The following is a 17113-nucleotide window of genomic DNA, read 5'->3' on the forward strand; positions in this document are numbered from 1 at the left end:
TCACATTTGAAGCGCTGCCAATGCAAATCGTTTGAGGAAACAATTTATATTTTATAACGTTACATTGGGAATTTGGGATACACTGCTGGGGTGGCAGATGGGATAGTAAGGTATTTCTTAGGGTGGCAGTTGCCACCCCACTAGATTCGCACCTGCCACTGTCATATATTCTTACATTTTCTTTCGACATGTTGAGGTGACGATGTACTGGGTGTCTGCTGTGACTCGATTCGGGTGTGTGACAACTATGCTCAACGTACAGATAATTACCTCGATCCAACAACAAAAAAATGGTAACGCAAAAGAGAATTGTCTCGGGGGTCCCCCTGGTGTTCGGGGCCCTGGGCTGCAGCCCATGTTGCCAATTAGGTTAACGCCGCCCTGAGAGAAGTGATAGGTCGTTGTTAGTTGATCACGCCTCTTGTGGTCTGATTGGTTGAAGGACATAGTCATTGACAGAGTCATTTGAATTATGCATGTTGATCACGCCTCTTGTGCCGTAGACTCCCCAGACCAATGTTTAGCCTTAAAGCTACACTGTGTGATATTTTCCCCCATCTAGCGGTGAAAAGGTATATGACCATCCAGTGAATAATAGTTTCTGTTCCTCTCAATTCTGATTCCGTTTTAACTCCTACGGTGGCCGATTTAGTCCAAGATTAACACGGCAACCCCCCTCTTCACATTCGACAAGGTACCATTGAGTGTTAAAACCCGAAAGACGAAGCTTGAATTTACGGGTATGTCCCTCTTTGGCTAATGTACTTTCAAGATGGAGGGGCAACATGGCGACCAGCATTCGAACCCCTCACCCGTATGTATTTTCAATGGCATATTATAAACTTACGAGAATACTTTATTACTTGAAAGAAGTAAATATACATTAATGAGCATATATATTTTTGAAAGAACTAATTGCTTTTAGCTAAAAATAAAAAAAGTTACACAGTGTAGCTTTAAATTAAGTTTGGGGTGTAGAAATCTAGATGCACCCTAGCGGCAGCAAATCTAATCTGCCGCGAGTATCTCAACATCTTGATGTGGGTCTGGTAAAAGCCAGACAAGAGATTCAGATAATTTCAGCTGTAAAAGGTGTAACAATTTTTTTTTAGGCTAAATAAATAAATATTTTCGTTTATTAAAATAAAATATAATTTATTTTTTTTACAGCATGACAGAGAAATGCTAAAGACAAAACCATCTGTTTGCTATTACATACTGAGATATGTGGTACAATGGACATTCTCCACAATGTTGTCAACAATAACAGAGCATAATATAGCCCACACAAATACTATAACACCAACACATAGGCTATTACACAAAAGTAATGCTATAAACATTAACTAAACAGCATGCGATTTTACATAAGCCCCAATGTAAAATAAAAATAAATAAATAATTATGTTATAGTCTAGACTAGGCTACTTTTAAAAAACATTTCTTGCATTACAATATAGGCTACTGAACTCACATTCATAGCCTATTGTAGCTTGGCCGACTGGCCGTATACGGTATTCAAGTTACTTTAGTTAACTAATAGATTTCACTGTAACATTTTATTTCTGCACTGTTAATTTAACTACACTTCCCGATACTCTTTGTAGTTGAGTTAAAAAAACCTGACCATTCAGCACTCTGACTTTAAGGGGCGGTACTAGAAATGGGTCGCTTTCCGCGGTATCCAATTCTGATTGGTTAAACAAAACGTCAATCTTCTAAAGTCACACACTCTGCAACGACGACGCTAGCGGTTACTTCTCAAGGAAGTAGTGGAAGTTGTAGCGCGAATATGTTCAATTAGCAGCCTTTACAATTTTTTTACCCCCTATGTGTACTTAATGTAACAGGAAAGGCAATGTGAAAAAATAGCTAGTGATTTTTCTGATATTTTTAATACAACAGTCGTTTATTTCGCCGTAAACGCAGTTCTGATATCGCGAGCTATTAGATGTTTCATTGTGCGCTCGTGATAGTGGTGCATGTGCGTTTATTCAAGCTCAATTAATGCTGCTTGTGGGGAGGGTCGGTGTCCTTAGTTACAGCGGTTCGGTTCTCTCACTCTCTTTAAGAAGCATTGGGTTTCTAGCACGTAAGATCATGCATGCGGGTCAAAAAGTGAAGTGCATGAGTGATGGTGCTGCAAATATAGGCATATGCGTTAAGGATGACGCGGATTCGGATAGACCTGCTTGCGGAGAGTCACTGATGGTGGCCGAAGAGAGACACCCGAGAACTGCCAGTCCCCGCGGCGCTAACGGGGATGATGACTCTGAAGCGGAGTCCCACCAGGACGGGCGTAATGTGGATGTGGACCCGGATACTAGAAGAAGGGCGTTCAGCTGGTGCCGAGACTTTCTGTCTGGGTCATATAAGACTATATCAGAACAAGACTTTCAGATCAAAATAGTAAGGTAATAAAAGCATATAAAATTCTAAATAATTATATGTCCTACCTAAACTAAATAATTACATTTTTACCTGTGCCTAAATGTATAATATCTATTATCTTTTAATCCATGAAATCAGCAAAGCAGTTATCCACTATTTTTATTTTTATTTTATTCCTATTAAAGATCGAACGTATGTAAACTGTGAATATGAAGTACAATACTGCTTTTGTTTTTGCCTGCAGTGGAGGACTCAGTAACCTGCTGTACATGTGCAGTTTACCAGATAATGTTCAGCCTGCCGGGGCTGAACCTCGAAGAGTTCTGCTCCGGATCTACGGGGCCATTCTGCAGGTGGGCTACCCTGATCACATTATGGGATAGTTAACCCAAAAATTAAAATCCTGTCATTAATTACTCACCTTCAGGTCATTCCCAACCCATAAGACTCGTTCATCTTCGGAACACAAATTAAGATATTTTTGATGAAATCCGAGAGCTCTCTGACCCCTCCATAGACAACAAAATTAATCGACACTTTCAAGGCCCAGAAATGTAGGAAAGACAGTTAAAATAGTCCATTTGACTACAGTGGTTCAACCTTAATTTTATGAAGTGACGAGAATACTTTTTGTGCGGGTAAAAAAGCAAACAAAATAAGTAAGCCGGCATTCTGAAAGTGCTGCACTGTTTATGTCAGCAGCGTAAGAGTCTGACACAGACTAGAAGAATTTGTTGAATAGAGTTGTTATTTTATTTGTTTTTTGCACACAAAAAGTATTCTTGTCGCTTCAGAACAACTGGAGTCACATTAAATATTTTAACGATGTCTTTACTACCTTTCTGGGCCTTGAACTTGTTAATTAAATTAATGTCAATGGAGAGGTTAGAGAGCTCTTGAATTTCATAAAAAATATCTTCATTTGTGTTCCGAAGATGAACGAAGGTCTTGCGGGTTTAGAACGACATGAGGGTGAGTAATTAATGGCAGAATTTTCATTTTTGGGTGAACTAAACTTTTAAGTAGCCCAAAATGCTGTTGTAAAAGCAAACTCATAGCACTCTGTATCTTGGGCAAGATGTTTATTGCCCAGTGTTGTCGATTCACTGTTATATAACTAATGGATATCTGATCATTTGTTCATATGCACACACAGGGAGTGGATTCTCTTGTTTTGGAAAGTGTGATGTTTGCCATTTTAGCAGAGAGAGAGCTGGGCCCACGCCTCTATGGCATTTTCCCTGAAGGTCGTCTAGAGCAGTACTTGCCTGTGAGTCTTACACTAAAATCCCAGATCCTATATCCATGTTTATTCTTTAAACACGGCAACAGTTGAATAATAGAGTCATGCAATGGAGAGATTTTCAAACCTTAACCATAGAGCAAACATTTTACATGCTAAATATTTCTGCATTCTTAGTGATAAGTCAGATCTGCTTCTCTTCCACAGAGTGATCGATTGTGTACGGCGCAGTTGGGGTTCCCAGAGATCTCAGCTGAAATAGCCAGTAAGATGGCACGATTCCACGGCATGGAGATGCCGTTCAACAAAGAACCCAAATGGCTGTTTGCAACAATTGACAAGTAAGCTCACAAGAAATTGACAAGTCTCACTCGGTCTTCGGGTTAACTACAGCCCTATAGTTATAGCAACACACACACAGACACTACCTTGATCCTGTACCACAAATTAAGCTTAAATGTGATTTGTATTTTTTTTTTTTTGCCCAGTTTAATATGCAGATGAATATTCATATATGAAAACTGGAAGTATCAAAACATTGGCTAATATTAAAACATACATTAGCAACACTGGAAGGAGTGAGTTTTAGCTGAACTATCTATTTGGCTGATTGGGTAAAGCTGTTTTAAACAGACATTTTTGTTGAAATTTTAACACTGAAATTACACACTTTTGTTACTTTGTTTACCTAAAGAATAAGAGAAAGTGCCCTCGCAAATAGAATGGAGCTAGTGGAAGAAATGGGCCTTAAGGAGCTCAGTTTATGTTTTGTTTTCTTTAAAGACCTTCCACAAAGCGTAGTATGTTCTAATTGTTTAAAGAGCATTTTCATTACATAGTGATACACTTTTTCTGGCCTTATAACTACCTTTGTTTGTACCTTTTCTTTCTTTTTTTTGTACAAATTCTATTTAAATTAAGCAGATGGTGGTTTATGATGCTTGCTGTGTACTGTATGTTTAAATTCCTCAGAGTTAATTAAAAAATGTTTCTGTCCTTCTGAGCAGGTACATGGAACAAGTTAAAACAATAAAATTTGTGCGTGAAGCTCACATTAAGAAATTTAACAAGCTGATGAAATATGATCTACCTGCAGAACTGGAGAGTCTGAGGTAAGCAAATAAGAAGAACACAGAGGTTGAATGAAAAGCATTTTGTAATAGTAAAAGTCCAAGGTCATTAAATGCATGAACTATCTAAATGTTCTCTGTTCTAAACGTTAGATTTGTCTCCTTATTATCTATTTTGAAAACACATTTTTGTGGAAATCTTTATATATTCTGGTTTTTTAATGAATAGAAAGTTCAAAACAGCATTTGTTTTAAAATTGATATCTTTTGTATAATTATATCTTCAAAGCTCAATTTAAGATTGAACATTGGTCCGGGGAGAGCCAATCAGACCACAAAAGGCGTGATAAACGAGCATTATTCAAATGTCGTTGTATGCAAATGAGTAGTCCTTTAACCAATCATACCACAAGAGGTGTGATCAACGGGCAACAACCCATCCCTTCTCTATCCGTCATCGTTAAACCCGCCAATAGCGCGCCAGGTGGATAAGCCAGTCTGTGATTGGTTCCTGCAAAAGTGTAACAGAAGCAGTAGAAATGAATGTACAGGTTTCCAGACTGATTTGCAGGGCGAAATCAAATCGCCGACAGATCAGGCTGGGTTTACCCTATTGACAATCACTTTCGATCAATTAAACGCATCCTTACTGAACAAAAGTACTAATTTCTTTCAAAGAAAAAAAAAATCTTACTGACCCCAAACGTTTTACCAGCACTGTTGTATGCCATCACCCTTAACCCAATTCCATGCATCACCGATTAGGCACGCTTACAGGAAGCTGCATTCTGTGCATACTCAACTTGCTTGTCACAGTCTCACACACACACATACATACACAGACACGTTATTGTGTATCTTTTCTCTGAATGAAATGCTTACCTACTACTCTGTGTGTGTGTGTGTGTGTGTGTGTGTTCCTGCCCATTGCTGCACTATTTGTTTATGGGCTTTTAAACAATGAAAACAATCCTTTTAAAAGCAGGTTTATAAGAGCAATTTGAAAAAGTAGCTCTTAATCATGTGCCGTCGCTCTCTCTCTTTCTGTCAGGTCACTGCTAGCAGCTACTCCCTCTCCTGTTGTGTTCTGCCATAATGATGTACAGGAAGGTAAAAGATTGCACATTCACATTTATACCCACATATTAGTGTCCTGTCTAATCTGATACGGGTCTATCGGTCACTGTTGCGTTGTACCGTTATGTAACACATCTGCCCTTTCACCTATAAAATCATACTTTGTTGTTCAGGTAATATCCTCATGTTGGATGGGCGGGAGAATTCATCTGACAAACTAATGCTTATTGATTTTGAATACAGCAGCTATAACTACAGGTAAATGTACTATATAGCCTATAGCATATGAGTGCAAACTATTTTATAGTTTTTGATGAATGCAGATCTAAAGAACTCTGACTTTGGTCTGCTCTGAGTACAGAGGCTTTGATTTCGGGAATCATTTCTGTGAATGGATATATGACTACACGTATGACCAGTGGCCCTTCTACAAGGCAAAGGTGGAGAATTACCCTGACAGGCAACAGCAGGTGAGTCACAGCCCACCATCCCACACGTTACAGCCTATCATTATTTATCTTAATATTATAAAAGATTAGACTAGCAAATAAGGTTGACTTGTAGACTGATAAATAAAACTGAAAAAGGTTTACATTAATATAAAGCAACTTTACAAATAACTAAGGTAAAATTGAGAACATTATAAAATTATTACTTGATACTACAGTTTCGTATCAAGCATTTTGATTAGATAAAGGAAAAGATGAAGAAACATGAAAAGTCTTTCATGTTAATTATTATATAAAAAAATGTGCCGCTAGAGTTCGTTTATTCAAAACGGGCGTAGCTTGATGACGCATTGATTTCGTGGAGCTTTTATTATGCCGCAGATGACACCAGCTTCTTCTGGTCATGCGTATATGGGGTAACGTTGCGCTGTTTTATCATATTAGATATATTTGAGTGTGTTGAAAGTTATGTTATAATGCTACTCTGTGTGTTTGCTCGGTGGCTACAAAGAGACACTTGTTGCACACTGCAGAGCTAGATCGATTTTTGGCATAGTAAAACATTGCTGTACTTGCTTTAAAGAAAACGAGATTTAAAGGTGTACTATGTAATTTTCTCGTCCGCTAAAGGGGGCCTATTCAAAACAAAGGCATAGTTTGATGACACCTAGCCTGACAAGCCAGACCCACATCAAGATGTTTGGTCTGAAAACTCACCATTGACAGGGCTCAATCCGAGGGGCGGGATAGACGGTTGTCTTTCAAACTCCCTCTGCACACAGTTGGATAGCACTTCAACCAACGAGAGCAACATGAAGCGGAGCTAGTTGACAGATTACATTTTCACTGTATCCGGTCAGCAAAACTCCGAACACATCTTCCCTTTGTAAGAATGACTTCAGTGCAGTTCTTTGTTCTTTTCTCAAAGAAAAGCTTAACTCCAACGCTTCCAGAGTCGTGGTCAAAGCTGATTCGAAAGACCGCTGTTCACCAGCTTCTGTGTTTACTAGAAGCACGCAAACGCAACTCTGCCGTTATTATGCTAAGCCTTGCCCACCGACTCTATACATGATGTGATTGGCCCGACCAGAGTTTGTTTTTTACAGCTCAGAAATGTATTGAGAGTTGCTAGACAACACTCGCGGCAGATTAGATTTGCTGCTGCTAGATTTTTAGGCTAGATGACACCAGGTTTGAGCGGAGAATCTGGGGACATGTGGTCTTCACCTCACAGTCGATGGAAAAGAATCGGGATAGGAATCTGGCAGAAATCATGTTCATTGATGCGATTATTAATGTTACTGTAGTATGAAGCAGAGCAGGACCGAGTGTTGTGGAGCTGAGCAAGGTCGCTGGAGCGATTGTTAATAAGGTGAACACAACACGCCTCATGAGCAACAGGACTTATTACGCCACAGTCGCTGGCGCCATTACCGCTTATCCGGTCATGAGTGTGAGGTAACGCAGCTCTGTTTATCATATTAGATACATCTGAGTGTGTTGAAAATTATGTTATCGGTGGCTGCTATGACACTGGTTACACACTACAGTGAGAGTAAAGCGTTTCTGCAAAATAAAACCGAGGAAACTGAGGGTAACGCAGCTATGACACGATTGACAGGCGACTTCCTCACACGTCACGGTTCCTTTGGGCCGCAGTTTTCTCACAATTTACAAATGGTTGGAAACATTTGGGATATTGTAAGAACTCAACTGCACAAAATATGGCCTATTGGTTTTTGGATATTTTACTGAAAAAATGTTACATAGAGCACCTTTAAACAATAAAACTAACTGTTCAGCTATTTAACATAAGTTTTCTGTCGATAAATGCATCCAAGCAGTTGCTCCTCTGTCTAATATATTAAAGTGTATTTAATTTAATTTATTTCTCTGGATTTAAACATCCTTGTAAACATTTGGGATAATGTAAGTACACAAGTCAATAAAATATATAACATTTTTCTAGTGTTCACTAGTTTTCTTTTTAATATATTTTAATCCAAAAATCGTATATATTGTGCCTTTGTATACACCCCCCCCCCCCCCAAAAAAAAACAACAACAACAACAACAACAAAAAAAACAAAGTTGTTTATGTTATCCAATATATTAAGGGATAATGTATGGGAACCTGAAACCTTAGAATAATTATATCCTAGATTTATAGTTGTTTTTTTGTTTTTTTACTTTTTTGCACATACTACAGTATCATCACAAATTATATCATTTACATTAGTTTTTTGCTTATTATTTGTCAAGCTTTGTAATTTAGTTTTAAAGAAATCATTTGTGTTTGTTATAATTTTGTGACTGTCATCTAGTGGAAAGATTTGGAACTGATGTGACACAAGTGTGTCAAAGGTTATCCCAATTAGTTTTACATGCAGCAGTCAGAACCCTGACTCGCACAATGTTAATATTAAACAGCATAATATTTAATTGCCCAATATTTTAATCTTGACGCAAATTCATTAGAAATTAATAAAATTGTATCATGGGGCAGTGGACAATGTCAGTCTGTAATACATTTAACAAAATAGATATTGTTATAGATATAATTTTTTAGAGTGTTTGTTTTTCTAGTTACATTTTATCAGACACTATCTGTCAGAGAGGGGGAGAATTGCACCAGCAGACCAAGCCAGGATAGAAGAGGACATGATCATTGAAGCAAACCGGTATGAAACGTATTTACAAATAAACTTTTATTGACACAACCTGGGAAGAACATCATGGTGTACTGTTTGATGAATTTTCACCTCCACCTAGTAACCTTTCTGTTTGTCTTTCCATTTCTCGAAATCACACGGGCGCAAACAGGTTTGCCCTTGCTTCTCATTTCCTCTGGGGTTTGTGGTCCATTATTCAAGCCAAGATCTCCAAAATTGAGTTTGGATACATGGTAAACATAAAAATTGTATCACAACATAAAACATTTTCGGTTAAACTTTACAATAAGGTTTCATCAGTTAACATGGACTAATAATGATCTGCAATTCTACAGCATTTATTAACCTTTGTTAATGTATATTTCAACATTTACTAATATATTATTACAATTAAAAGTTGTATATGTTAATATTAGTTAATGCACTGTAAACTAACATGAACAGACAATGAACAATTGTATTTGTATTAACCAACACAGTAACAAATGTAGTATTGCTCATAGTTAATTCCTTTTAGTTAATACATTAACTAATGTTAACAAATTAAACCTTATTTTAAAGTGTTACCCAATAATGATTTATTTAGGATATTAATTGCATATCAGTATTGACCAGTACAGCACCTACAAATATTCACTTATACATTAATTTAAAGATTGTAGTTCATGTACCATAAATGGGTCAGTAATCTTAGATTCTGAGAGCTCAATCAAACAGCATGATAGTTATGTGTACAGTAAACATAGCAGTGTATACAGAACAAATCCCCTCTGTTCATCACTGACCTGAAATCATGTTTTTTCCCCAAGGACTATGCTCAACACAGGTTTGACACATACTTCAAACAGAAGAAGCTCTTTTCCTAGATTGCACTGACAAAGTGTGAATCAGGATATCATTTTGCATCACCTATTGTTTAGGTATTAATTGATTTGTTCTGTGCCCTTTCTTGAATGCTTTAAAACAAATTAGACTGTTAAAGAACGGTTCATCCTGGGGAACATTTTGATTAGTATATCATGAGAAAGTCCAAAGATATCCTGCCTTAAAATCACTTTGCAGAGCTTTATAGTTGTGTTGTCCTTTCCAAAAATGAGAAGTTACAATAATCTTCAACTTGAGGAAAAAAAATTGTTTGAATGAAACGTAGATATAATTAATTCACTGTTGGCACCACTTCATTATACAATCTTGTCAGTTTATTTATAAGAATGTTTGAATATTTAATGCCTTTACTTTTTATCTAACATGTGGTAGACATTGTCTATTAATTCTATTGAGCATCAATCCGTCCATCATCAATACTGTGTAAACCAGAGGGTCCAAATGATGTCTCTGTGTCCTAGTTTCATATACTTCTGGTTGTTTGTCCTGTTATTTTAGAAAAAGGCTTGTTCATTTCTTTCTTCCCCATAATTTAAAAATATGGCGAAATCATGCTGCATCCTTATATTTATATACTGTAAAATACATTGCACATTTTTTTTTAACTCACGAGTGATAATTAGTTTCAGAATGTCATATAAACTACTGTTGCTGTGTCATGATTTTGAATGTCTGCATTTCATTTTCATAACAAAAAACAAAAAAATGGAAAATTTATTTTGATCCATCCATCCATCCATCCTTTTTTTTTTTTTTTTTTTAATTGTTAAATCTCTGATTTGCCATATTGATATGGAGCAATAACTGTACAACTATATTGTATACATTTGTATATAGGTATAAATACGGATGAATGAACTGCACATTCAAAACAGAAGTGTAAGAACTAGAACTGTCTTTGTCCCATCATCTCTAAACACACATTTCTTGTAACTGCTGATATTTTTAATTGTTTTATGCTTATTTATGTATTTTGTACTTGTCTGAGGCAAGTATACTTTGTTCAGTTCAAACAAATGGTGAATTTATCTGTTTGAGTCTTCAATTGAAGCATGGTAGCAGAAGAACAATAGAATTGCAGGATAGTAATCTAATATTAAAATTACAGTGAATTGGAAGGATCATAATGATCTTAAAAATAACTTTGTTAGAATCATATTGGGATTGTTTGAATGGACTGAAGCTCTTGTATTTGACCATGTCCATAAACAACTTTTATCTGTATAATTTTCACAATGTGTAGCAGGTTGAGGGGCAAAAGAAGCATTGAGGGACCATGAGTGTATTGGGTTAGGCCACTTTTACATGCTCCTTATATCATTGTTGATATTGATTCTGTGACTTGTAATATTGAGTTGAGAAGCAATAGCACTGTTAGAACAGATGTCAACTTCTCTATTGCTTTGGCTAAGCCAAGTTACAGTGTAGACTTCTCTATTTTTCTTTGTTGCTTTGCACTGCATAAAATAAAATAACTTGCAGACATTGGTGTGAATGTCATTCAAAATATATAGTGGTATCACTATCTTAAAGGTTCAAAATCTGAACTGTTAGCATAAGGGTTGTGAATTAAATTTCAAGTACTGGTGACCTATGAATTGTAGAAATGTTTCGGATTTGTTAATGTCCGCCATAAAGTCATATTGAAACAATATATTGTATGCAAGATAATGCACTATTCAAATCACTTCAAACATTTTCTCAACACAAATTTGAGCAATGTATATCAATTGTATTGTAATCAAGCATCATAAGTTTCCAACATGGTTCAAGTGTTGTGTAATTCAGTAGACTGAACAGAGTGGCCCACCAGATTTTGTTTCCTGTTCCAGCGAGTCCTTAAAATAGCTTCACTGCGATCACTCTGGCACACAGGCGCCATATTGAGCATTAAAGACAGCCATGCATGTTCAACCAAAAAAACCATGGAACGACATGGCCTTGGCTGGGGTTGTGAGTCAGACTTTCTTTATAATCATAGACTAGAATATGTCTGAATGCAATATTTTAACTGAAGAGGTATACAAAACCTTTAAATCATACAACTATTAGTGTATTATAAATGGGAACATGGCTAATCTAAGGCAGATTATAGTAGTAGCCTTAATCTATTTTTGCACATGGCTGAAAAGACATTTAGAACAGATACAGAGGTGTTTGTGCTTCAAACGTAGTTTAAACTGGATTCAGTTTGGACAAGCAGATTCTGATGTTGAAGAGAAGTCTAATAACCTACAGTCAGATGTCTGGAGAACAAATCAAGACTACAGAACCTATCGGCACCAGAGCAACAGACCAATGGTGATGGTGCAAACCAGCACGCATGCTTTCCATGTGGGTTTCTAAATAAGCAAACACAAAGCACAGACTGTAACAATATTATATTATTAATATAGTGGGTCACAAATGCATAATTTCATGCTTAATGGCGCTTCCAGGTGGATCTGGAGAAGCTTGCAGAATGCAGCGAATATTTCAAGGCTCTGTCCCACTCCTCTATGAGAGAGACATCTGAACGGCTGGTGCATCTTGAACATGTTCCCTCTCCAGTCTTCCACAGCCTTCTAGAATTCTGCTTCCAACATCGCTTTTGTGTTCCTGAAGATCTCCTTGGGGAACACCTACGGGTGAGCACATACCTGTTGGCGTCCGGGTTCACAGATCGTCTACTGTTTGCCGTCTCTCAGGCCCTGACGGAGTTTACCTGCTTGGGCTATCTACAGCTGGCTGAGGAACTCTGCAGTGTGGAGCTCCAAGAGACTGTGCTAACCTACCTGAGCAAGTATCTACTGGAGTGTCCACACCTGAGCAAGGACTTGGAACCACACCATAAAATGGAGCTTCTCACATTAAGGTCAAAGGGAAGTCCATATTTATGCTGCTTGAGAAAAGAGAACTTGACCTCGAGGAATAACCTGGAAACAGAGGCTGCTCGAAGACTCTTCAAGCTGGAGGAAGAAGGGGATGATGGGAAATGGAGTTCTAACACAGATTTGCCTTTTAGTGCAGATAAGTGGTGCTTCACAACAGCGGTTCTCTATAATTACCTCTATCTCATAGGGGGTTATAGACACCGTGTAAAGAAGGGTTACGAATTTAAGATGGCTTCTTTCCGATACAACCCTTTTACCAATCAATGGGTATCGACAGCTCCTCTGATTAAGGTATGAACTTTAGAACACATGATTATTGAGTACCATACACACAGAAAAAAAAGGTACAAAAGCTGTCACTGGGGTGGTACCCTTTCAAAAGGTACTCCTTTGTACCTAAAGAGTGCCTAGTACCTCAAAATTGTACATATTAGTACCTAAATGGTACATATTAGAACCTTTTAAAAGGGTACCGCCCCAGGGATAGCTTTTGTACCTTTGTTTTCCTGAGAGTGTAGGATAAACGTCAATATCTTTGTCAATGATGGTATACTCATCTATTCTTAAGGTTTCAATCTGGTCCAAGGTGGTTTAAGTAGTTGACCAGCTGAATTACAAGCTGGTGGGGAGCTAACGTAGCTGTGAGACCATCTTAGTCTAGCTGGTTAGGTCCAGCAGACCACTGTTGACCAGCAACAAACCAGTTTGCCATGTTCCAACTTTAGGACCTAAAGATAGCATAGCATAGCATGGGTATATTTCTGTCTGAAACTTCTCAGAAACTGTCTGATCTCATCCCCAAAACCCACGTTTCCCTGGTAATAAGTATCAGATATTCAAGAATTAAGGTCAGATTTAAGGTGACAATCTATGATCCCTTTCAGCACAGGCGTCACTTCAGTGCAGCAGTGTGTGAAGGGAGAATCTTTGCTGTGGGTGGATGGTATCTGGATTCTCTTGTGACTCCAGACTCCAGCACTAGTGTCTACACCGCTGTGGAGAGGTATGATCCATGGACTGACACCTGGGCATTCGTTTCCTCCCTCCCTCTGACGGACTTTCAGTTCAGCCTGTCCCTTTCCCATGATTCCCCACTTACAACCAGCCTGGGACACTGCCTCTATGTACTGGGGAATATCCAGAGAACCGGAGAAAAACTGGTGCTGCGCTACGATTCTAGACAAGGTACAACTTGGTGTGGTGTAGCCTACAGATTAAAAAACTGAGATTGAAACTAAAAGGTTGTAGGTTTAGACAACATGGTCAATCAGGGTTCATTCATGAGCTGTTGCCTCTGAGTTATTTGGTTAAAATGTAATGCATGGGTAAGTCATTCACAAGATCGATAAGATGCATTTGGAAAGTAGATAGTGAATTTCCATTACATGCCAATTTGAATATGTCCTTCTCGATTCTCTGCCTTCCTCTCAGATTTCTGGTGTGAACTGCTCCCCACTCTAACCCGCTCCAGTGCAGAGCTCCCCATCTTGAACTTCCTGGGTGCTACCAAAAGTCAATTGGTTGTAATTGGTGGAAACAATTCTAAAACCATTGTTACATCTTTCTGTGTGGACTCTCAAAAGTGGGGCTGTGTCAGAGCAATGGAGAAGACTACTTTACTCGGCCAGGGCACCATTCTGTATAACAAGGTCTACATGTCAGGGACGGAGGACAGTTCTGTAGTTAAACTGAATCTGGATTCCCTGTCTCTCAGTCCTCTTCCTTCGCTTCCTATCTCTACCTACTATGAGAGCATTTTCCACCTCTACTTCTGACCTTTTGTTTTCTTGTTAAATTTGCAACAAATTATAACAATATTTCTCAAATTCACAAAATGTATCAACTTGAGAACCTGTTACCTGTAATCTTTCTTTGTCATAATTACAGTTTGCACAGTACACAATTAGTGCTGCTTGCTAAGACTTGACCATTATTTTATTGCATATTTATGAATATGCATTAAAAATTCAGACATTTTTAAACGTTTTTTTTATTGTTGTATGCAACTCGTCCTGCACTGTTTATGTTTTGGACATGAATGGTTCCCCAAATTTTGCAGCTTGTTGTGGAGAGGCATGCTATTACTTTTCGAGGTAATTAAAATTATGATTTTTACCTGATAAATAAAATATTTTATTTTACAGTCAACAAAATTATATATATATATATATATATATATATATATATATATATATATATATATATATATATATATATATATATATATATATATATATATATATATATATATATATAATTTTTTTTTTTTTAAGCATAGATTTATATTGGAGAAACCAGGCAATAACAGATACCCTGGTAGCATAGAGACTTTGGGGTGGACCCGTTTGATTTGATTCGGTAAGCAACATAAAAACACTCTGCTTGCTGGTTTTGACAGCTTATTTTTCAATATTAAAAAGCTAAAATGTTTAAGATGCCTGACCTATTACATATAACACTGCAAGCCTCATTTCATGGATATTTTACAAAGACATATCCCTACATGTACATAAGGTCTGGCTGTCGTCAGAGCGCTCTGGCATGCAGCCGTGAGATATTTCCAGCTGCACAAGATTTGGGCCTGTGTTTGATCATATAGTGTGTACTTACCGTACAGTACCAGTTTAACTCTGCCCTGAGAGTATCCAGTTACACAGAACGAGAGAGGGAGCATTTATGAGGGCCACTATGAAACAGGTAGTTTAGACCATAAGAAGAAAGTAAACACAGAGAAAACAGGCAACTCGTGAAAATAAAAGAATAACAGAGAGGGAGGGAGGAAGAGGAGAACGCTTAGATAACTAGTCACTGAGCAACAGACTTCCAGCGTGCATTAGGAGTCGACTGAAGGACACAAGTAAAGAACATTTGACTTCCAATGAGAAGATTCCTGCACTACTGAGAGAAAATTGGATTTTTTTTTATCCACTGAGTTTCATCTGACTTGCACTGTTTCACCGTCACATTGCATTGCAGGTAACGTAAATCCAGTATATTTCTGATTAAAACTTTGGAGACAGAATTATTCTGTTTGATAATGCCTCAAACTGAGTTTTGTGTAGTTGCACGAGAGCCTGCCTTATCTAGTTGTCTCTGTAAAATTGTACAGCTTTGTTAGATTTTTGCATTAGGCTAATTGTTATTTTGGTGATAAAAATAATTTCTTTGTAGAAAGTATTTAGGCGCTGTTGAAGGTTAACTAAGATACAACTTTCAAAGATGCCTTTTATCGTTATATAACATATTGGTGTTCAAAATGTACGTTTTGATTATATTATCTTCGAAATGTTAATATTGTTTATATTATCATATGTTGGACAGAATTTACAGTTACTCGAAATAGCAACGTATTGGTTAAAAAGTTCTGTCTAATGTCATATAAAAACATACATTTCTATAATATGAAATGTATATTCTATTTTTTATTTATTTATATATCCTCATCTACGCAGTCATGCGTCATATGTCACGTGTGTTTTGGTCAGTGTCACTGAAACTTCATCACATAAGAACACAGCCCTCCCAGATGTCCTACTACGTTATTTCTGACTGTTCAACTTTGCCCCAGTTCTTCTCTGGCTGCAGTCATATGACATGGAAAAAGAAACATAAGCTTGGCAGTGTCACAGGCAGCATACCTGAACTCTGTCACTTTCAAACGATATATGTCCTTTAGGTAAGGCTACTATATAGGTTCTAATAAACCCTTTTTTGTTGTTGATCAGAATCTTACAGGAATTGTCCGTATAAAAGGCACTTTATCCCTGGAGCAACCTGAGGTGAAATAGCTCAGTGGTGATGGATTTTAATAATTCTCCAGTTCATAAATTTTCCCTGCCAGCTTTCAACCTCAAGCCTTTAATAAGGACATACATTGGATTTGATTATAATTTAAAGAGTTTAAGAAATCCTTTTAATTATTATTATTATGCTATATGATGTTTGTTTCCAACAGTGACCTACAATACACTGATAACATTCAGCCTGAGGTCAAGTGTCACAATGGAACCTTTCACATAGTAGACCAGATTTTTCCACTACTACACTATCTGAGCTAAACGGCCATGTAAAGAAGAAGATTGTCTGCAAAATATATTTTAATATGACCTGTCTTGTTCCTCAGGCTGTGCTTTAAGCCTGTGAAATGGCAGAGGCTCATCAGGCGGTGGCATTTCAGTTCACCGTCACACCTGATGGAATCGACCTACAGTTGAGCCGTGAGGTTCTCAAACACATCTACATATCTGGAGTGACATCATGGAAGAAACGTGCCATCCGCTTCAAGGTCAATCAATCAATCTATCCATCTATACATCCATCCTTCCGTCCGTCTATCTGTCTGTCTGTCTGTCTCTCTATCTATATATCTATCTATCTAATCTAATGAAAGGTATATTTTTATTTTGCTTTGAATAGAACGGTGTTCTCACAGGTGTGTACCCCGCCAGTCCCTC

General features: G+C 37.5%; 3 protein-coding genes across 5 annotated transcripts in view; all 3 read left to right on the forward strand.

The window, feature by feature from the left end:
• The first annotated feature begins 1722 nt into the window (after positions 1-1722).
• On the forward strand, positions 1723-10085 carry chkb (choline kinase beta). The gene is made up of 11 exons (XM_067420073.1): positions 1723-2414; positions 2636-2744; positions 3548-3661; positions 3842-3975; positions 4642-4746; positions 5756-5814; positions 5955-6039; positions 6143-6251; positions 8816-8910; positions 9053-9134; positions 9711-10085. The coding sequence occupies exons 1-11, from the start codon at positions 2008-2010 to the stop codon at positions 9765-9767; spliced, it is 1356 nt and encodes a 451-aa protein (XP_067276174.1). The 5' UTR covers positions 1723-2007; the 3' UTR covers positions 9768-10085.
• Positions 10086-11630: 1545 nt separating this feature from the next.
• Positions 11631-14552, forward strand: LOC137043395 (kelch-like protein 42). 2 transcript variants are annotated; one of them, XM_067419659.1, is made up of 5 exons: positions 11631-11739; positions 11990-12120; positions 12225-12950; positions 13544-13844; positions 14091-14552. In XM_067419659.1, exons 1-5 carry the CDS (start codon positions 11712-11714, stop codon positions 14432-14434), a joined length of 1530 nt encoding a protein of 509 aa, XP_067275760.1. In that variant the 5' UTR covers positions 11631-11711; the 3' UTR covers positions 14435-14552. The 2 variants fall into 2 exon arrangements, with proteins under 2 accessions (XP_067275760.1, XP_067275759.1); XM_067419658.1 differs by lacking the exon at positions 11631-11739 and having other exon boundaries at positions 11851-12120.
• An 837-nt stretch (positions 14553-15389) lies between these two features.
• Positions 15390-17113, forward strand: part of cpt1b (carnitine palmitoyltransferase 1B (muscle)) — a 14676-nt gene continuing 12952 nt past the window's right edge. Inside the window, exons 1-4 of one of the 2 annotated variants that reach the window (XM_067420075.1) lie at positions 15390-15635; positions 16112-16335; positions 16783-16944; positions 17076-17113. The exon at positions 17076-17113 is cut by the window's right edge and continues 102 nt beyond it. In XM_067420075.1, the coding sequence (XP_067276176.1) occupies positions 16804-16944; positions 17076-17113 (179 nt within the window). In that variant the 5' untranslated portion in view covers positions 15390-15635; positions 16112-16335; positions 16783-16803. The remainder of the gene's footprint in view (positions 15636-16111; positions 16336-16782; positions 16945-17075) is intronic. The other variant, XM_067420074.1, reaches the window with a different exon arrangement.

Source organism: Pseudorasbora parva, chromosome 16 (genome assembly GCF_024679245.1).
Source record: "Pseudorasbora parva isolate DD20220531a chromosome 16, ASM2467924v1, whole genome shotgun sequence".
In the NCBI taxonomy this organism is placed as follows: domain Eukaryota; kingdom Metazoa; phylum Chordata; class Actinopteri; order Cypriniformes; family Gobionidae; genus Pseudorasbora; species Pseudorasbora parva.

Excerpts from the sequence above, each read along its gene's own strand:
- chkb (XM_067420073.1), top strand. The coding sequence starts at position 2,008 with ATGCTGCTTGTGGGGAGGGTCGGTGTCCTTAGTTACAGCGGTTCGGTT. Across the intron at positions 2,415-2,635 it reads TTTCAGATCAAAATAGTAAG|TGGAGGACTCAGTAACCTGC; the intron begins GTAATAAAAGCA and ends TTTTGCCTGCAG. Across the intron at positions 2,745-3,547 it reads TCTACGGGGCCATTCTGCAG|GGAGTGGATTCTCTTGTTTT; the intron begins GTGGGCTACCCT and ends ATGCACACACAG.
- LOC137043395 (XM_067419658.1), top strand. The coding sequence starts at position 11,857 with ATGGCTAATCTAAGGCAGATTATAGTAGTAGCCTTAATCTATTTTTGC. Across the intron at positions 12,951-13,543 it reads CGACAGCTCCTCTGATTAAG|CACAGGCGTCACTTCAGTGC; the intron begins GTATGAACTTTA and ends GATCCCTTTCAG. Across the intron at positions 13,845-14,090 it reads GCGCTACGATTCTAGACAAG|ATTTCTGGTGTGAACTGCTC; the intron begins GTACAACTTGGT and ends CCTTCCTCTCAG.